The sequence below is a fragment of the Pygocentrus nattereri genome, chromosome 28 (genome assembly GCF_015220715.1).
Source record: "Pygocentrus nattereri isolate fPygNat1 chromosome 28, fPygNat1.pri, whole genome shotgun sequence".
Lineage (NCBI taxonomy): Eukaryota > Metazoa > Chordata > Actinopteri > Characiformes > Serrasalmidae > Pygocentrus > Pygocentrus nattereri.
This window is the reverse complement of record NC_051238.1, coordinates 2,091,435-2,113,288: the sequence shown is the minus strand read 5'-3', so window position 1 is coordinate 2,113,288 and position 21,854 is coordinate 2,091,435. Positions and strand designations below refer to the sequence as shown.

The following is a 21,854-nucleotide window of genomic DNA, read 5'->3' as shown; positions in this document are numbered from 1 at the left end:
CACTTTTATAGAGCTTTATAGCTCTATTATATACTATTATAGAGCTATGAGTGCCTCTAAAAAGTAAAACACTCAAAATCTTTTTGTACATTTCTGTATTTTGTACTTTACAACACTGAACAAACAAAGACGACCAACACATAAGCATAAAAGCCAGCAGCCTAATTAGAATTAATTGAGCCCACGATGCTCTGAAGGTCAGTAATCTCAGCAGCTGATGTCCAGGATCGTATTTATAATGGTTTAAATACCGTTTTGTAATGTTTTCAGAAGTTTTCCAGATGAGTTGTAGCTTACATCTTAGATATGTTGTCAGACTTGTTCCAAAACCTGACCTGCGTGTGACGGACAGCTTGCTGAGCCACCGCCTCACAACAATTTAGCATTCACTCGCGATTTTGTCTTCCTTTGCAGTCCCTCATTATAATATTGACTCAGGCTCAGTGCTTATTTACACTTGCAGCCGCAGAGCTCATTCCCTCGCAATAACTTCGTATACCCCCGCAATAACTTCGCATTCCCTCGCAATAAAGTTACTGCTCGCACTGAATTCGTATTTTCAGGTGTCGAGTTATTTGTCATTCGCACGTGTAGGACAGTCGGGCAGCGGCGCTGCTGAAGTTCAGGTAAACACACCGGAGGAAGCGACACTGGGTGCATTAAACACACGCCGCCTTCACGCTCAGAGCAGCAGAGCTCGTTCCCTCGCGATAAGTCGGCGTTCCCTCGCGCTGATCTGAGGGCTCGGCATCACAGCGCCCTAACAGTAATAAACACAGATTAGGTCACTGATTGGCCAGCGGGTCCAGAAACCCGGATGTGGGCGGCGCCAGCGCCGCCTCCGTACCCCGGATGTTGCACCCCGCTTTGGCCGTACCCGGATGTTCCTTCATCTTAGCAGTGAGCAGTAATGGCCGCATCACTGAGCTGCTGCTGCTGCTGCCGCCGCGGGAATCCGCTCAGACTGAGCCTCCGACTCGGCGCTCACTCACACTCATAACCGCAGAGCCCCGGACAGCGGCGGCCGGAGGGGATTAACGCCCCGCGGTGAGTCAGTAAAGCGGCTGTACAGCCGCCCACGGCAACAAACAGCCGGGCTCCGGTTAGCTTAGCGCAGCCCAGCTAACGCTTAGCTCCGGGCTAACGCGAGCCAAATAAACCCGCACGCGGGCTCGAGCCCAGAGTTCTAACTAGGTGGAACGTGACTAAATGCCTGTGTGGCATTAAGGCAGCCGTCGGATCTTCACCAGCTACTACGGTTGGCTAGAACGCTCTCCTTAGCCTAGCACCCTGTCTGTCAGGCACGAGCCGAGCGCTGTGTTTACAGTAGCGCGAGCAGCGTCTATCCGACAGGTCAGTGCGCGAGCCGACCGTGATTACTAGCCAGCTCGTCAGCTGGCGACCAGCTGGAATGCTGCGCGCGAGCCGAGCAGTCTTGTTTATGGTTGCGCGAGCTGCTTCTTCAGTTCAGAGCACGAGCCCGATTGTGCTTCGGAGAGACCAGCTGGCACGCTGCGCGCGAGCCGCATCTCCGTTTCTGTACGCGAGCCGAACGTACTAGCGACCACCTGGAATACTGAACGCGAGCCGAGCGCTCTGTTTACACACCGTGCTAGCGACCACCTGGAATACCGAGCGCGAGCGTTCTGTTTACGTCTAGATCAGGGCTTCTCCAGGTCCGCCTGTTTATGGAAGGCCCACAGGACAACAACAAAAACTTAGTTTCTGTAAAGACGTGTTTCGGGAGATTCAGCACCGCAGTGTTTTGGGTACCACTGAACATTAAATATCATAAAATCATAAAACACGAGCTCGTTTTATGCCTCAAAACAGGCGGAACGTCTTTCAAATTAAGCAAAATTATTCTTGACTGAAATTTGGGGGCAGTATGTCTTATTTCTAGAGGTGAGCGGTAGATCTTGGGTGATATGGCAAAAAAATATTGCGATGCTTAAAGAGAGGATGTATTTCACGGTATCTCATTTTTTAGGCATCTAAACAGAAAAAAATAACAGCTACTAAAAAAAAACACTATCAAAATCAGATTTTTAAAATTCAGTATTTGATACTAAGTCTAGTTAAACCAGACTAATGCTGCTGTCTTTATTAGTAAACATGCAGATGGTCAGTGTGTACCTGTACTGACCGTATACAGTGTGCAGTTTATCACGACAATGACGTATATTGTATTATACAGCAGTAAGTTCCAGCTACGCGAGCTGATTGGTTGAGAGGCGTTCTCGCTGTGCTGGTATTTTCACCATAACATCACAGGTTTTTCACAAACACTGTATCACTCTGCTGAGACGCCGTTGCTAAGCAACAGCTCTGACAGCTGTAGGAGACGCTCAAGCCGTTTGAACGTTTTTACTTCTTACTTTGCCACAAACAGAAAACGGACACTGTTTGATCACATCTGACCGACAGCCGATTTGGTCCGACTCTAAAGACGAGACGACACTAAATTCCCAAACTGTCGTCTCCACTGAGCAGCTTTTCAGTCGGCAGCTGTGACAGAAGATCAGCTGAACAACCTGGAATCAGCCAGAAATGAACCCAACACCATTCGCCAAACTAAACGGGCTGTAAGAAGCTTTACAGACCGGCTGGAACAAAACAACATTAATACTGATCTGGAGAAACTGACCAAACTGAGCTGAACCTGATATTGGCTCAGTTTTATGGCTCAGTCTGATTTGGTCCGACTCTGAAGATCAGACACGTCTGGCGAATGGTGTTGGGTTCATTTCTGGCTGATTCCAGGTTGTTCAGCTGTTCTTCTGTCACAGCTGCCGACTGAAAAGCTGCTCAGTGGTGACGATAACACACTCCCTCTCCGGTTCTTCTGCTTAAACGTTGTCCAGCCATAGCACGAAGCTGAAAACAGATGACGCATCATTGTTGCATGACTTGTATTGATATTTTTTTCACTGAGTTTTATTACAAAGTACCATCAGTAGCCCATTACAGCACTGTCTCCTCCTCAGTATAGGCCCGAGGGCCACCAGAGGGTGCTTTGCTGGCCGCTGGTGAACCACAGCCCAGTGATTGTAAAACCCTGATCTCGTGATCTCTGACTGTTCTAGAAACCAGCTGGAATAATGTGCAGGAGCCTGTGTTCATACTGTGCTGCTTTAGCACGTATTTATGACTCCAAGTAGTATATTTTAATAAATTGCGTCACCTGATCAGTGGAGAGTAATTCATAACACTGTGGTGGAAATATGCACCCGTGACATTGATGCTCCATAGTGAGATGCAGAATACGAGCCATCTCATTACTGAAAACACCACATGATGAAATAACATGGAGCACGTTCACAGATCAGAAGGTGTTTAAAAACAACAGCAGCACTGCTGTGTCTGATCCACTCATACCAGCACAACACACACTAACACACCACCACCACGTCAGTGTTACTGCAGTGCTGAGAATGACCCACCACCCCAAACAGTACCTGCTCTGTGGGGGTCCATGGGGGTCCTGACCACTGAAGAACAGGGTAACAGAGTATCAGAGAAACAGATGGACTACAGTGAGCATAGAAACGAGGAGGTGCTGGTAATGTTATGTCTGATCGGTGAATGCGCTCCATGTTATTTCATCATGTGGTGTTTTCCCACTATATTATTTTCACAGTTTCAACACGGCCTCACATAACCTGCACAGCTCTGAGCAACAGTCAGCCGTTTAAATTAGAAAGGAAGCTGTGTCGCAACAGCTGAACTCAAGCAGGACCCCAGCTGATGTCCTAAGGTTTCCTTCACTCAAGACAGTGAGTCTGTTCTATTAGGCAATGCACTTTTTTATCTAAACCATCATCATAGTTCTGTCAGAACTGGAGTTCAGATCTGCTCCTAAAGGGCTTTAGAGGCGCACAGGATGGTGATGCACCTGCTCAGACACACCTGATTCCTCTCAGCAGGTATTTGGCAGGTTTTGTAGATGGGTTAGAGCAGGAAAAGCAGTAGATTGGGCAATAACGCACGATTTAAAATTCGATGACACAAGGACGGTTCCGTTTCTAAGGTCCGATTGGCTGAGCTGCGTTCGACGTCGCTGTAAAATCCACGGTATCCCACGGCTATGGTGCCTCGCAGCACCTCGGTCACAGTGCCATGGTACGAAAAACCCGTCTGCTGTCAGCGAATAGTCTTTGACTCTTGCTGCTCGCATGGAGCACCGAGTGCACTGATGAAGTAAGAACCTGTTTTTTGTTTAAACTGAGCGTCTGAACTTTTCTTATCTAGAACTGGGCTCGTCAGCTACCTTACAGCCTAAATAAGTCAATCATTAATATCACAGGCTTGAGTTAAAGCCCTCATGAGACGATTGACTGAAAAACATCTAAAAATGTCACCTGAACGTCTTACACAATTCAAATGTCCGTGTTTCAGTTAGAAGTCACGTCAAACAGTCGTGGGCAGTCGTGGGCTGGAGGTGAGGGATCTGGCCCTGTGACCGGAAGGTCGCCGGTTCGGCCCCCAGGGCTGACAGTCCACGACTGAGTTGTCCTTGAGCAAGACACCTAACCCCCAGCTGCTCCCCGGGCGCCATGGATAGGGCTGCCCACCGCTCCGGGCAAGTGTGCTCACTGCCCCCTAGTGTGTGTGTTCACTAGTGTGTATGTGGTGTTTCACTTCACGGATGGGTTAAATGCGGAGGTGGAATTTTCCCGGTTGTGGGATCAAAAAAGTATCACTTATCACTTATCAAACCCAGGCTGAGGCCCAAACTGCCCATGCGCCCTAGCTAGTGAGCTGTGTAACTTTAGGTTTAGAAATGCTAGTTTCTGCTGTCGAATAGTGACTGCCTGTCCTGTATGAATATGCATGAGACCCAAACGACTGGTTCTTTGCTGTGTTTTGCTCTGTTGGGCTGCAGGATCCTGCGTCGTGCACTATGTAGGGAGCAGGGAGCCGTTTGAGACTTGAGACTCAGCCCCAGTGTGAGAAGAGGGCGCCGCTGGATTGGGGCTAAATAAGACTCACGGTGGTGATTTGGACCAAAACAAACGTATAAACTTGTTTTTGGCGGAATACTTGCTTATGTCGGTTATTATTAACAATAACTTAAATAATTGTCTGAAACTTTTTGCATTTTAATATATATTGTGTTGGCCACAGTTTTATAAAAGCAATAAGCTACTCGAGGCTTTAATACGATGCTTTTTTGGACATATTGTGAAACTTTCGGTAAAGAGAGTAAAATTGGTCCTGGCCTGAATTTAGTGCAACACAGTTTTCCAAATATTGAATAAACATCATTCTGTAGCACTACTGGTTCTTTTTTTTGCGTCCCAACTTTCGTGTATCATAAAAAAAAAAAATCCTGAAGTATCGCAATATTATATTGTTGCCATATCGCCAACCTCTAGCAGAAAGTGTTGACGCTAAACCTGGTGTGTTTGTCCCAATTCCTGCAGTTTATTATAGATCCTGTGCGTTATAATATACCCTGTTATTGGTTTCCAGTTTTAGCAGTATTGATAGGTGATGTAATGCTCATAAAATAGCCGCATTTCTGCTGCTGAGCAGTTTGTTTTAGTTCTGTTTTGTGCTTTTCAGTTATCTGGTAATGAAGTGCAGCATGAGTTTCAGCTCGTTTGGACAGAGCAGTTTAAAATCCATAAGAACTAAATAAACAAAGATTTTTTTTGTCCACAGGGCTGAACGGTTTGGGGAAAATGTCGAATTGCGATTTTTCTGACTAATATTGCGACTAAGACTTATTTTCTATAAAAAGGCTTTTTTTGCCAAAAAGACTAGAATATCCACTATTTCTGTTTGAGGCTCGACCTCTGAAAGTGCTCTCCCAGACACCCAGTCAGTTGTGTGTCAACTCAAGGAGGTTTGGTTGCCTCTGATTAGTCTAACTCACCTACAAGCAGTTCACAAGCTTTGTGTTATTAGTTTAAATTTCCCCTCTTAAAGCTTAAGGCAGCGATTTTGATAATATAATATTTGATAATTGCGATTTGAAAATTATGCAGTATTTTAACGGGGACTCCAGCAGCACAGCTGTGTCTGATCCACTCGTACCAGCACAACACACACTAACACACCACCTAACACACACAGTGCTGAGAATGACCCACCATGCCTGATTGTTGTGTATCCGTATCAGCAGATGTCGGATATTAGCGTCAGCCTGAAATTCCAGCATCGCTCCCTACTTTGTTGTTTCTGTGTTAAATCTTGTTTTTCCTTAATGACAGAATGAAGCTGGAGGAGAGCATTCGAGTCCGCATGTGCAGAACCCAGTCACGTCGACGCTGATTCCGGTTCCACGTCATCAGTGACAGTGACGCATTGCAGCGCAGAGTGATGAGCTCACAGCAGCGTGGGAATGCAACCCCGCCCCTCCTTGCTCCACATACCTCCTCCTCCAGCCATGGCAGGCAGGGCTCGTCTCCCGGCCTGCTGGACTCCTACCCGCGATCCTCCAGGAGAGGCTGGGCCGGCACTTCTTCGTCCGCACCGGCTCACGCCACCTCAGGTACACAAAGGGCTGATACAGCTGGAGGTGGAACTGGGCGATATGGCCAAAATCTGATCTCGATAAAACATGGTTTGCTATCGATGCATATTGCGATAAATTAAACATTTCTTTTATTTTTTTAAGTTTGACGGCTGATTTTTGCTCTTGGGTGGTTTTAAACCGTCCTTTATGGTCGGAACACGACACTCGCTCACCAAACAGTGGACCTTTCACAGGACAGTGGGAGAAAGTTTCTGGTGAGCTGTAAAAAGCACGGCCACACTTTTTCATACACCAGCTGTCTGGTGAGAGTGTTCGGCTATCCCGTTATATCCCGTCAGTTCAGTACGAGCAGCAAACGTTAGCTGGATCGGTAAGTCCGTATCACAGTATTCAGCTAGCAGCCGACTGGGTTTCTCTGTTCTAGAGTAGTAGTTTTGGGGGTGAACTGCTGAATTCCTTTCTCTGTGTAAAGGCATTCTCACCCAGACAAACTGGGTCCTCCTTTTAGGTCCCTTTAAACTGAAATCGGTGTAGCTGTGAGGCGAGGTCACTGTAGGACACCACTGAGCTGGTCACTTGCACTCGGTCACAGGAGAACAGATCGCGATCGCTCTCCAAAGAGGGGATATACGTTATAACTCCACGTTTCAGACGGTGCTCTAGGTATATTTGGCAGCTCGGTTCACTGGTCGCCGCCTCTTTCTCTAATCATGTTGAAAAACTCAGAAGTGCGCCCTCTCGTGGCGACAGCAGAGTAGCGTCACTTTCCTTGCAGTAAAAAACGCCACTTGGGCTGTCGCGAGAGCATTGAAGTGTGAGAGGTTTGTCATATTGAAAATATCTCTTATCTCGGATCCTTGCATATTCTCTGCATACGTCAGATCAGTTAGGCTCCGCCCACGCGTTGCACATCTTAAAGGGGAACGCCGCTGATTTTTCAAAAATCCTGCCTAATTTAACCATGAAGATGTAAACGAAGTTGTTCAGAGTGGTTTAATTACATATCCATTCCATATGAACTCAGGAAATTGGTGGAATTGCCCTTTAAGCGCCTTTCTTATAGTTACTTATAATTCTGTCGAGGAAAGTTTCACCATAATTATCGTCTTCAAGCCGGACAGCTTGCATCTACGTTTACGTTTACTTCTTGAGCAGGCGCTTAAAGGGGTATTCCACCAATTTTTCCAAATTTATGAATGATTGTGCAGTAAACAGGGCCATTCTCAGTGGTTTGATGAGAAATGGTTCACTGTAGAGAAACTTTTCAACTTGGATGTCTTTACAGTGGTGGCAATAGGAACCAGGGGTCTCCATGACGACCACACAAGTATAGACATTTACTATCAAAACCACCAGTGAACCAACACGATTTTTCTGAGTTTATATGAAATGCATATGTGATTAAACCACTCTGAACAGCTTCATTTACATCTTCACGGTTTACTTATGTAGGATTTTTGAAAAATCTGTAGCGTTCACCTTTAAGATGTGCAAAGAGTGGGCGGAGCCAAACTGATATATGATGTATGCAGAGAATGTGCAAGCTTAACGGATTAAGTTTTTCTTCATATATATTTTCTGAATATTTAAATAGTTAAAGAAAGTCAGTTAGAGTAGTTTGATGTGGTTGTAGAGAAACTTACAACTGTTCACAGTGGTGGTGATAGGAACCAGACGTCCACCTCTAAAAGCTCTGTCGCAGAAAGTTAGTATTAGCCAGGCTAATCGTTCTGGGACATGCAATGCAAAATAGTCCGCTAAGGAAATTGTATTATATTCAGATTTTCCACTATTTCCCATCATCAACATTCCATATAAGCTCAGAAGACTCGTGTTGGTTCTCTGGTGGTTCTGGATGGTAAATAAAATGTCTATATCTGTGTTGTAGTCATGGCGACGCCTGGTTCCTATCAGCACCGCTGTAAAGACGTCTGAACCAGTTCACACCAAACCACTTTGAATCACTGTTTACGTCTCACACACTGAATTATACAGATATCTTCAAGCCTGTCCAAGAGGAGGAGAGCTAATTGATGTTTTTATTGGCTGCCAAACTCAGAAATCCTGCTTTGTGAAGTGCTGCCTTGTGGTGAGATTCTCAAAACTTTTATCTCGGTCGGAAACTAATAGGATGGTGTTTTCCTGAGCCTCAGTGATAATTGTCTGCTGTAGTGGTTCTCTGGACGTTTGAGGTGCTGTATTGTCACATCAACGTTCTTGTCTGTCACTGTGATTGTAGTAAAATTTAGGGCCGCCTCAGGCCTGGCAGGAAATGTTTATGAACACTTAATAGGGACATGAGGAGAATATGCCACATGGACTGATAAGCCTCAAAACCTGAAGGGAACAATGTTTGTATTTAGTCTGTTTTTGGCAGGATATGTTTGGGTGGTGGTTCATTCTCACCCTAGCAGCAACTCTGTGTCTGATTTACTCTTACCAGCACCACACACCATGTCAGTGTCACTGCTGTGCTGAGAATGGACCACTACCCATTCTCAGCACCCATTGAAACTGGCAAATGTTTGATGGATGACGGGGCTGATAAACTGTGGAAGAACAGTCTGTAACTGTATACTTGCATAATATAGCTGTGAGTGTTTCTAATAAAGTGGCCAGTTAGTGGAAGCACAAGGTGAGTGTTTCTAATAAAGTGGCCAGTTTAGATCTAAAACTTGGACTACTTAATATAAGATCACTAAACTCAAAAGCAGTCATCGTAAATGAAATTATAAGCGACCATAAATTCGTCATTTTCTGTCTCACTGAAACGGGTTAGACCAGATGAATATTCAGCTTTAAATGAAGCCACGCCTACAGGCTATAATTATGCACATAGGCCGAGACTATCAGGCGAGGGAGGTGGAGTCTGTGTAATCTACCAAAATACTCCAGATATCAGTCAGAAACAATGTGACACTTTCACTTCCTTTGAGGTCCTTTCCATTCACGTTACAAATCCGGTCACAAAAAAGACGTTTTCATTATTTAACATTTACAGGCCACCAGGGGGCGACTCTGAATTTTTAAAAGAATTTAGTGATTTCGCTGCAAACCTGGCTGTGTGTAATGATAAAGTAATAATTGTAGGAGATTTTAATATTCACTTTGAGAAGGTAGACGACCCACTAAAAAGGCATTTACCTCAATCCTAGATTTAGTTTTGACACGAGGTCTTAACACAGACAAGCTTAATATCCTACCGCAAACCTCAGCGATCTCCGACCATTACCTAATTTCATATGAGCTAAGCCGTAATATATATACATCCCCTCGTTATTCAACAAAGCGCTCAATAAAACCTTCTACCGCCCTACAATTTATAGAAAATAAACTTTAAAAAGTACTGAACCAGAAATTCCAGCATCTCTCACTAGTGAAGTTTTTATGGACTTCTTTAATAATAAAATTGAAAATATTAGACAACAAATTCAACCCACAGTATTAAATTCAAATCCAGCTTGGCTGTCATCTGACTTGGCTGATATAGAACACAGTTGTAGAAAAGAGTCTGGAAACCTTTCACCCACTCCCACAGCTGGAGCTAGAGAAGATTATCTCTTCTGCAAATTGCACAACCTGCATACTTGATGCAATTCCATCAAAATTACTCAAAGAAGTACTGCCAGTCATTATAAACCCTATTTTAACTATAGTAAACTCATCCCTTAGTCTGGGCCATGTACCCAAAGCTTTTAAACTTGCTGTTATCAAACCCCTGATCAAGAAACCAAATCTTGATGTTGCCGTTTTGTCTAATTACAGGCCTGTTTCTAACTTACCGTTTATATCTAAGATCTTAGAAAAAGCTGTGGCCCAACAACTTAGTTCATATCTACATAAGATTCAGGCCACATCACAGCACTGAGACGGCTCTAGTCAAGAAAACTAACGATCTTGCCTGTGATCAAGGCTACGTATCCCTGTTAGTGCTACTTGACCTCAGCGCAGCTTTTGATACAGTAGACCACAATATTCTCCACCTTAAATCGTAACTGAATTCATTACGCACGTTATCCGTTCGTCAGTGTAAACAATTCATCTTCCAATTATTCAAAAGTGAGATTTGGAGTTCCGCAGGGGTCTATATTAGGACCATTACTATTTACACTATACATGTTACCATTAGGCACAGTTGTAAGTAGCCATGGCGTAAACTTTCATTGTTATGCAGACGATACACAACTGTACATATCAGCCAAGCCTGATGACCAATACTGGTTAAAGAAAATGGAGGACTGTGTAAAAGGTGTGAAATGCGTAACTTCCTCCTACTAAACAGTAACAAAACAGAGGTTCTCCTTCTGGGTCCAAAATTAGCAAGAAATAAATGACCAGATTTAATTGTATATCTTGCTGACTTTCCAGCCGCACCTGGATCAGCAGCAAAAAACCTCGGCGTTATAATAGATTCAGATTTATCATTCGATCAACACACAGGCGGCATCACTAGGACAGCTTTTCTACATCTTCACAACATCGCCAAGATCAGAAATGCCCTGTACCTGCGTGATGCAGAAACACTAGTACACGCCTTTATTACTTCTAGGCTAGACTACTGTAACGCGCTACTGTCAGGATGTACGAGCAGGAATTTAAACAAACTCCAACTAGTCCAAAACGCCGCAGCCAGGGTCCTCACTAAAACTAGAACATCTGATCAAATCAGTCCAGTGCTATCATCACTTCATTGGCTGCCTATTAAATTCCGTATTGATTATAAAATCCTTTTATTGACGTATAAAGCCCTACATGGTCTCGCTCCCGAGTACCTGCAAGACCTTGTTTCTCATTATGAGCCATCACAACCACTCAGATCCCAGAGCGCTGGCTTATTAATAGTCCCCAGAATTCCTAAGGCTGCAGCTGGGGGAGGAGCTTTTTCTTATAAAGCCCCCAAACTCTGGAATGATCTTCCAGAAACTGTTCGGGACTAATGTACCCCGCTAGATAAAGGCAGCAGATCCAGGGGTCCATGGACACAGGGAATTATAGTAAACTGAGACGCTGATGTCCGGCCGGACACTGAAGGACCACTGACTGTCGAGCCCTCCTGCCACCCACTTCAGACCAGCTGCCCACACCCCAGCTACCACCACCTGCCTTGGACTAGCTGCCCACCCTATATTGAAGTTTTCATGGACTCCCAGCTATTCCTACTACTAACACTACTGCTATTAATATTAGTAGTATAATAACTCTGTAGGTAGTTTGACCAGAGGAGGACGGGTCCCCCCAGTGAGCCTCCCAAGGTTTCCTCCTCAGCTCTGAGGGAGGGTCTCCTTGCCCCCGTCGCCCCCCTGCTTGCCCACCTGGGGGTTTTACATTCATGTTAAAACTTCATCTTTACTGGAATTCTGTGAAGCTGCTTTGTGACATCATCAGCTGTAAAAAGCTCCACAAATAAATTTGATTAGATTTGATTTGATTTGATTAGATTGGATTTGAGTGCAGCACAAGGTTTGTGTTTGTCATAAAGCCTTTGTCTCCTCCAGTGAGCCGGGCGTCCTGCAGTAACCCTGCCTCCTCGCGGAGAGCCGTGTCCGGCCGCTCTGAGCCCTGGCCGGAGGAAGCTGTGGACGACGCTTATGGCCTTTACTCGCTGCACCGCATGTTCGACATCGTGGGCGCTCACCTGACGCACCGGGACGTCCGCGTGCTGTCCTTTCTGTTCGTGGACGTCATAGACGAGTATGAGCGTGGCGGCATTCGGAGCGGGAAGGATTTCCTGCTGGCGCTGGAGCGTCAGGGACGCTGTGATGAGACGAACTTCCGGCACATTCTCCAGCTGCTCCGCATCATCACCAGACACGATCTTCTGCCTTACGTCACTCTACGCAAGAGACAGACGGGTAAGGAGAATCGCCGCTTCGGCAGTTTTTCTTTTGTAGCTATGATTGCGCATAGGGACGATGATGATGATGATGATGATTACAGTGTATTTCTCCTTATCAAGTTTAAGTCGCAAATTGCTGTGGAAAACTTCCCCAAATTTTCTCTGATATTTCTGTGAGAGATTTTTCTAAAACTCGTGTCCAAGACTGAGTAGTTTTGTTTATTTTACTGCTTAAAATGTCAAACGTTGACTCACATCTTGGTCCTATTTGAAAACTTAGAGTCTGAAAATATACTTTTATTTATTTCGTTTTTATTTTACTCCATGTACACTTTAAGCTACGTTCACATTACAGGCCTTGTTGCTCAAATCGGATTTGAGCAAAAAATCGGATCTCTCGTTCACACTTGTTTAGGTGATTCAAATCCGTCATTAATGAGATGAACCTGCGTCCTGAAATGACCCTCATGAGCTCCTCCTACTCAGTAACGTCATGTGACTGAATCACTACATCATCAGCACAAACTAACGAGCAGAACGAGCTTCTCTGAGAAGATCATTAACTCTGATCACGATTTCCATCATTTACAGGCTTTACGTATCCGATCTAGGACTGCATATAAAAGTGGCTGAGGTTGGATTAGAAAAGATCAGATTTGTGTCCACACAGCCCTGAAAACACCAGATCTGAGTCACATTAGGGCAGAAAATTGGATTTGTGCCACTTCAGCCTGGTAATGTGAACGCATCACTGTAGCATCACTCAGCTCCACAGAGCACAGCCGCAGTGTATTTATATGTATTAAACCTTGTTTTGCAGTGTGTCCAGATCCGGTGGATAAGTATTTGGAGGAGACGTCCGTACGCTACATTTCCCCCAGAGGGTGCAGAGCCGAAAGCCAGCAGGCCACGCCCCACAGGAGAGCAGGTGCTTGTTTCTTTATGTGTCTCTTTAGTGCATCTACCAAGTATTGGAGACTAACCCAGCTGAATAGCGCCATGTTTTCTGACATCGTACGTGCTGTTTTCAATAGAAGTGGATAAAAGTGTGGGCAAGATTCAGGCTTCGACACGACTGCTGCTGTTTTTAGCTATGTAACGTACTGGAGTCCGTTTTTATTGATAACAGTGCGTCATACAGTGTCACCAGCACAAGTGCTAGTTGATAAAAGCTTCTGTTACTCGTTAGCCTGGTAACTTTAGACACTAAACGTGTCTTGGCTGATCAACTGCTCTTAAAGTAAAGAGGGAAAATAGATGTGATTTTCCACCAAACCAAAAGTTTGTTCTTCAAGATCGTCCAGATAGTCAGACACAACCATATATCATTGATGTTGGAACAAAGTCTTGATCAATATTAATCATTTTTATATCAAAATCTCAGTTTAAGAGTTTGGAATTTTCACATCGCAACAGCTGCAGTTTTATAAAACCTACATGATCAAATAAAGCTTAATAAAATTTAACCTAGTAACAGAGCTTGTGCCCTGCCTGTACGTACATGAGTTAGACCAGTCAGAGGCAGCTAAACCCCTGTGTGCTGTCTGGCAGATTACATCCAGGGGTCAAACCTCAGGCCAGAAAAAGTGGGTAAAAAAAAAAAAAGTCTGGTCTTTATAGAAAACTATCAAAATTGAACTTGTTAGTCGCAATTACATTTCCCCCAAATCGTTCAGACCTACAGAACGTTATGAACTTGTAATGGAAGATAAGGTAAAAACAGTTTTCCCAAGTAATTTTTAACTTTTTAACATTTTTTTGGTCTAAAAAATCATGAAATTTAACAGAACGAGGAGTTTCCCTGGATCACTGGACTTTCCAAATTATACAAAAAAAAAGACAAACGGAGGTAGAACTGCAGCCAAAGCTTTCCTCTTGAGCTTGAGTCAGGCACTGAGCTGTCCTCCTGTCTGTCAGGACCCCAGCCTGTGATCTGCTGCCCTGCCCCGTCGGAGCCTCAGGTGTGCCCACCCCGCGCCAAACCCGCACCCCACACTCCGAACAGGAAGAGGAAGAGAGCCCACAGTGCAGCCGATTGCAGAGAAAAACAGACCTGCGGTACGTCGACATGCTTCATATTCTCTGGCTGCTGAGCATCGTGGTGCCTTCGGGCTGTTTCGTCATCTCTTTAGCTGTTTGATCTTAATCAGTTTTCATCCTCAATGTTTTTGTCCTCGTTACTGTTCTGAACTGTTGTAGGAGGCACTATAGAAAACACTGTTCATAGGGTTTGATCACATCAGTGAGAACGCGGTCGCTCTGGTAGGGGATTGAGCCCTGCAGGTGGATGAAGACGCAACAAAGTAGATCTAAACGACCATGAAAAGGATGAAATGCATGTGGACGCTTCAGATACGGTCTGAAGAAAACACTACAGCTTGACATAGTCCAGAAGTCAACAACCCAAATCTTAGAAAGAGCCGTTTTGTCCTTTCAGCAACAACAACAAAAAAAATCCAGCTTGGGAGCCACATTGTTTTAACATCTTGGCTGAAAACGTGTCTCAGTGTGTGCTGATGTGCTAGAATACGCTATCAAATATAAACGAAAACGCAGACTGACTCCGCAAATTTAGAACAGTTTCTTGTAAAACGTCTCAGTGTTTGACATTTTATGAAACTAAAGTTGCTTCTCATTCTCCAACTTCTTGTTCCAATTGTTCTCCTCCACCTTAAATGGTGACTGAATGTAACTGCTATATTTAAGGTGGAATGAGACAATTCGAACATGAAGCTGGCGAATGAGAAACTGACTTCAGCTCCGCGACTTTTTAGTGTTTGTTTCTCTTTGCAGATTAAACGTATCAGGAAACCAGCTGGACTGATTATTAACACTAATCAGTCCATTCGTCTCCAAATGATCGATGTCCGTCTTAAATCTCTCTCTTTGCCGTTTCGTAGCTACTAGCTGGGCGAGACTGTTGTCTGTGTTGCTATGGTGACCAGCCGTCTGCTCTGATCTTCAGGGTTAAAGGGTGAATCAGCAGTTCTACATTAACTCCATCGTTTAAGACCATTTACTGTTAAACTGTGTTGAAGGATCAGCAGAGCTTTATTTTACTGTAGAGGAGGATTATTTTATTATTACCTACTGATCTGATTCAGCTGAGGAGCCACATGTTGCCGACCCTTGATATAGACTCTGGAGTTTTTACGAAAACTAATACACAGCAACCAAAACCGCCAAAGCTCTTTAATAATAAACACAATTAAGCTGTCAGCTTTATATTCACCAACGTCTTATTCACATTTTCTGTTCCACCTTAAATGCAGCAGCAGTTACATTCAGGCATCTTTTCGTTATAAGTTATTTTAAAAGGAAGCTGGTGAATAAGAGGCGAACTGAAAAACCTGTACCTGTCCACTTCACCTCAGTCTAAGGTGCAAAACGGTCACTTCCAGCCTTCATAACCTGAGAACGGTTTAAGCTACAGACAAGGACATTCAGCAGAACCGCCCCTAACGATCAGGTCATCAAGCGTCAGTGAGTAATTCAGATCCGATAATCACCTAAAATCCAGATGTTATTGCTCTGCTTTTTGACTTTCATATTCCAGCGAAGGGTTAAAACAGCGAATTGATTCACAATCAGATCACCATCAGACTCTGACCCACCATCCAGAGTGATTTCATCCACCTGTGACCATCTATCAGCCAGAGATGAGCTCCATCACCACCCACAACCCACTCACTACTGTTGTATTACATCTCTGCTTTCAGCCGTCATATTAAAAACAAAGGGCTCTTAGTTTACACGGATTTTGCCTATTCAAAATATCTGATATTAAATATGCAACTCTATTTGTAAGTAAATATTTATTTTTTGTGTTTGTGGTTTTATATAGTGCCATTTTCTTTACTAAAGAACCATCTTTTAGGAGTGTACTACGCTAATGAGTGCTTTTCTGAAGGTATGGCACTGTTTTACACACTAGTTAGTGTGCTAGTGCAGTTTGGGACGAAGAAGTATCGCAGCAGGAAATCTCAGCCTTTTAGCTTTCAGCTTTTATTTATGGTTCATTTTATGACAACAAATCAAAAAAAATCAAGGCCATGCACTGATATACTGGTTAATTAATACAGATATACTGGTTAATTTGCTTGATCGAGGTTTAAACCGAATATTCCAGAAAACACTTTTATTTACTAACTACTGTTTTTATTTGCATTTGACATTATTTATTTATTATTTTTGACCTCAAAGTACTTGAAATCTCTAAAAATGCCTTTTTTGCTTGTTTATATGTTTAATAATTATATTTGAATTTGTTATGGAGGCTGTTGAGTATGAAATGAAATGTATTAGTAAGAATCAGTGATTCCAGATTTAAACTTTATAATGTACTTAATCATTTTAACTCCCTTCTTCTGAAACTCCTCCTCTCAGACATACGCCTGCGCGTCCGGGCCGAGTATTGCCAGCATGACTCGGCTCTGCAGGGCAACGTGTTCTCCAACAAGCAGGAGGCGCTAGAGAGGCAGTTCGAGCGCTTCAACCAGGCCAACACCATCCTGAAGTCGCGCGACCTCGGATCCATCATCTGCGACATCAAGTTCTCGGAGCTGACGTACCTGGACGCGTTTTGGCGGGACTACATTAACGGCTCGCTGCTGGAGGCGCTGAAGGGCGTCTTCATCACAGACTCGCTCAAGCAGGCCGTCGGCCACGAGGCCATCAAACTGCTCGTCAACGTGGACGAGGAAGACTACCAGGCCGGCCGGAGGAAGCTGCTGAGGAACCTGATGGCGGGAGGGGCGGGATCAGGCAGCCGGGAGGCGGGTTCGTCTTAGTGGAGGTGAGGTCAGTTTGAGCTGGAGGCGGGGTTTTGAGCTGTATTTTAATGAACAGACTGGAAAAGGTGCAGTGAATGGACTGCTGGACTTGGAGAAGAGCTCTAAAGTGACTCTGAAAGAGAGAGAGAGACGAGACGGAGGGACAGAAGAGGCCGCAGGCCGCGGAGAATGTAGAGAAAGTGTATTGGACGTTTTTTTTTTTTTTTTATGTATTTTCTTTGACGTGTCACAACCGAGGTGTGGAAATAATAAACACAATGAACGGAAATAGAGGGACATAAAAAAGGCATTTAATTTCTTTGAGATTTTTTAGTGCTAAATACGCAACACTAATTTTTATTATTTTTTTTTTTTACTTGTGAATTTCCACATTTTTTTTTGTACATTTTTTCATCATGTATTGCACAAACATCTGTTTTAATGACTGTGAATCTATGTGTGTGCGTGTAGGTGGAGAAAGGTCCCGGTAAAGAAGATTTCTGTCTCCCACAGCAGCTGGCTTGCCTTCGGACTTCAGCGCGCAGTGCTACAGCTCGTTCCGAATCAGCTCTCCGATCAGTGTTGTATTTATATCCGAATTAAGCATCCATGTGCGATGACTTCTTTTCTTTCTTCCTCTCTTCCTTTCTTTTCCTGAGAGGCTTGAAGTGTTCTAGCAGTGGACTTGGGACTGTGTGTACCGACCCAGAGCAGCAGCCTTACCAGAGACTCCGTTTCACACCACAGTTCGCGTCAGCCTTTCATCACGTCTGGGTTCATTTTCCACCTTTGATACCACATGAATTTTCTCCCTGCTATTTTAAGAGAAATCGGCGTAATCCTACTGAAAAAGTACAACGCAAGACCAATTTGAACAGTTGAAGCTATAATAAACTGTGCTGGGTGCTACCTGCACTGCTAGGCCGCTTGCCAGTTCATGCAGAACCAATGCCATCTTGAATTGACCTATTCAGGCTCCACCCACAAGCGTGTTCTTTCGTAGCTGCTGCTTCGGTTTTACAGAGCGCTGTTCGCCCTGACGCGAAACTTTAGGGCACTTTGTTTAGAAACGCTGCGTAATATTGCGTCTGAACAGCTACTGGCAGGAGGTGGCGACAGTGAGTTTGCTACGGTGTTGATTGGACACCTCTGACAACGTGACCTTTCACACATCGAATGGTTTGATGTGTCGCTGACCCCAGACGCTGTCGATCAGCCAAGACTGTCCAGATGTAGTACTGGAGGCTAATGTGGCTAAAAAACACGGTCAGTAGTCGCCCAGATCTTTTCTGAAAACGTGTGATTTTACTGTCCATCCCTGTTCGAGGAGCTGGATCCGTTTACCAGTTTCTGGCACAACGGTTTCTCACACAAATCAGCTTTAACAGTAAACAACAACAACAGCAGCCACGATGGAGGAGCTTCAGCTCCAGACTCGCCTTCTGCTGCGTTCGACGGTCAGTGCTGGTGTCCCAGTGAGAAGGGTTACCGTGTTCAGCATGGGTTTTCCCGATACGGTACCAGCGCAAATGACTCAAATGCATGATCGTGAATTTGTGCTCGGTGGAAAAGCGGCTGGCATCTAATTCCGACTCCCTGCATTCGCGATTTCCGGTTCTGTGTTTAAACATATATCCTCTGCTTGAAAATTCAAGATTGACAGTGATTTATAAATAGAAACAAAGGTCACTCTGGAACGTCGGGGGGGAAACCATGAGAAATTTTGGACTTAATGTGAGGGGGAACTGCAAAAAATGGTGTTAAATATATAAATATATCTTAAATATAGTCAATAAATCAAATTTCTCCTGGTGAGATTGTTGTAAGCTTCATTTAAGATTATTTCGCTTATTTCTAGACTTTGTTTTACTTTTTATTAAGTAGAATTCACACTATATTAGCAGATTATTGTGCTTGCTGTAAGAAATGATCTTAAAACCAGCAACCTTACCTTAGTTACTTAATAAAAGGACCCAAAACAGGTAAAAATGTCTAGAAATAAACTAAATAATCTAATAATAAGTGCAGAACCATCTCAGAATGGGAAATATTAGATACATCCACTAGATTTAAGATCATTTCACTTGAAAAGAGCATTTTTTGCCGTGTGGGAAATCCAATGCCTCGTGAAGGCGGAGCCAACTAACTTGTTTGGGTTGCGGAATTATATTACAGTGGTGAAAAGAGCCGGAATAGAGGAATTTCGGGAAGCATCGGTAGCAAATTTGCTCCCAGTCCAGCACCAGAAGTTGAACAGGTTGTCCTCAGACTGTACCCTAGTTACGAGATCACACGTTTGTGGGCGGAGCCTTGGAGATGTCAGATGTCCTAATAAATCGAAGACCGTTTCGGAGACTGGGGATGTGAATGTCCGTGTAATATGATTTTGGACCAGTGCTAAATTCCCTACAGCAGTGGGTCAGATTCCGTATCACTAGTCGTGAAGGAAACCCCGCCTAGAGAACTGACCGCGTCCGGCAAGAGTTACAGCCTAAAGATTTGCAAAAAAATTGAATTAAATGTCTGAATGATTAGAAACCTGGTTTGCTGGATGTCAGATTTCCCGCTGGTCCATGTGAAGCTTTTGGGTGTTTCGCCTATTTAACATCCCGAGTTGTTATTCGGAACGCCTGGAAAAGCGCTTGGCTCCCGTCCCCTTTCGGCCTTGTTGCGGTGCTCTTTCTTTTGAGGGTTTGATGCCCTGTATTTAAGGACGTTGTATTTTAAACCTGGAGACTGAATCTTTTTCACCATTTTCCTTTATTTAAAATAGCTTCGGTTTTAAAGCTGGAAAAAAACTCAAGGGACATTTATCACCAGACCTGCCGACCTGACCCAGTGCATCAAACTCCGCGCCTCGAGAACCTCGAAGGTTTATAATGTGGCTCAGTTTAGAACACTTTGGGTAAAATAGCTCTGAAATACCAAAGCTACTCACTCTCCTTTTCTCTTTACCTGTGCTCCCTCTCTCCAGTTTAGCCATGAAAATGGTTGTGAAACGGCTTGGCGCAGCCATTCGGTCAGCTGTGGGTCCGCAGGCTGCTGCTGTCTTCATTGTGAAAGCAGGAAAAGATTTTCTTGTAAGGTTTTCCTAATGGAATTAAACAGAGTTATGAAATTGGTATCTATTATATAGGTTCTATGTTCTGTTGGTTGTGTTCTGAGTGTTTGTCCATAAGACCTGCATGTGTATGACTCCCTGCAAACACCACAGTGGAAAAATGAGCTGTGTTCGGTAGACTTAAAATCTTAATCTAAAGAAGTTTCTAACCTTTTTTCTACTTTGGTTTTCATAGAGAAAGTGTTGAGCGCTCGTTTTTTCTTTTCTCGTTTTTCTTTTTTATTTCGAAGAGATGGCGTTCTCGACTCGGCCGAGCGGATGAAGACGGAGCACTTTGTTTTGTACTCGAGTATCTCACCTCCTGTAAGCCTAGTCAGTTGTATACACCATTCCGAAAACATAGGAAAAATAAAGCAGCATCTGCAAAGTGTTGCGTTGCGACTTTTTGATTTACGAATCAGTTTATTTTGTTCACTATGGAGGCGATTGTGTTAAGTGATACATTTACATGCATAATAGCTGGCTGATGAATTCAGTGTACAAATCAATAAAACAAATAATTTAATAAAGTGAGCTACGAGGGTTTTCTTCCTCCTAGTGTATCTTGGAAAAGAATAAATTAAGGTAGAACTTGGGGATGCACCGTCATATCTGAATCAACAGTATCAGGTATTTGTTATAAAAGTTGGTGACTTTGATTTGGGAACGACATTTGACTTGTTGTGTACTGTTGGGCTGCTGCTCTAAAATATATGCAGTTTATTCACTTTGATGCAATTGTAATCCTCTACAAATAAACATTTGCCTTTAATGGTAATTCGGGCGGATTTAGGCTGCGTTCATGTTTACGTGCCTCAGATTTATTTATTTTTATTTATTTTTTTTTTGGTTTAGATCCGACCTTTAAGTCTTAATGGTGCCTGAACCTCCTCCCTGAAACGTCCAGTATATTTGCCCCGGAAAAACACAATTACAGTCTGACCATTCTCCTGGTCACATGACCCGTATCAGATATGTATCTGATCTAGGACCATGTATGATAGTGACGTAGATCTGATTTGAAAAGATTTTTGCATCCATGTGATTCTGAAAACATCTGATCGGACTTGCATTAAGGCAAAGTCATATTTTTGGTGCTTAAAGCTGGTCCCACTTTCAAATTTTAACAGTGGTCCTTGTTCTCCAACCATTCCTACGAAGAAATTTCTTAAAGTCCACAGTTTTGACGACGATTCTGATGTTCACCAGTGTTCTCTTGCTTGGGGTTTGTTCTTAGGTAAGAACAGAATCTACACACTCAGGAACTCGGAGGTGAGAACAGTTCTGCGCTTTAAGAACTTGACATGAACCTCACAGAGATTTTTCTTAGGACATTCATCAAGAACAAATTTAAGAAGAAACTGAGGAAGATACTGGAGAACGAGGCCCAATATCGGCCCAAAATTCCCATTTAGAGCCATCCCAAGTAGAGCTATGTTTTAGAATAGTATATTCCACTGTAGAAATACACCGAACAGGCATAACCTTGTTTCTACACTCACCGTCCACTTTATCAGCTCCACTTACTGTATAGCTGCTCTCTGTAGTTCTACAGTTACAGACTGTAGTCCATCTGTTTCTCTGATACTCTGTTACCCTGTTCTTCAGTGGTCAGGACCCCCATGGACCCTCACAGAGCAGGTACTGTTTGGGTGGTGGGTC

The 21,854-nt window shown here is 43.8% G+C and overlaps 1 protein-coding gene across 1 annotated transcript; it reads left to right on the top strand.

Annotated features, from left to right (window-relative positions):
* The first annotated feature begins 883 nt into the window (after positions 1–883).
* On the top strand, positions 884–20,970 carry dedd (death effector domain containing). Its single transcript, XM_017683298.2, has 6 exons — positions 884–1,047; positions 6,219–6,499; positions 11,980–12,336; positions 13,141–13,248; positions 14,238–14,378; positions 16,707–20,970. Exons 2-6 carry the CDS (start codon positions 6,328–6,330, stop codon positions 17,108–17,110), a joined length of 1,182 nt encoding a protein of 393 aa, XP_017538787.1. The 5' UTR covers positions 884–1,047; positions 6,219–6,327; the 3' UTR covers positions 17,111–20,970.
* The last annotated feature ends 884 nt before the right edge of the window (positions 20,971–21,854 follow it).

Bases quoted from the DNA above. Each gene is read 5' to 3' on its own strand.
- dedd (XM_017683298.2), top strand. From the start codon at position 6,328: ATGAGCTCACAGCAGCGTGGGAATGCAACCCCGCCCCTCCTTGCTCCA. The intron at 13,249-14,237 runs GTGCTTGTTTCT...CCTGTCTGTCAG, and splicing joins CACGCCCCACAGGAGAGCAG to GACCCCAGCCTGTGATCTGC. The intron at 14,379-16,706 runs GTACGTCGACAT...TCCTCCTCTCAG, and splicing joins CAGAGAAAAACAGACCTGCG to ACATACGCCTGCGCGTCCGG.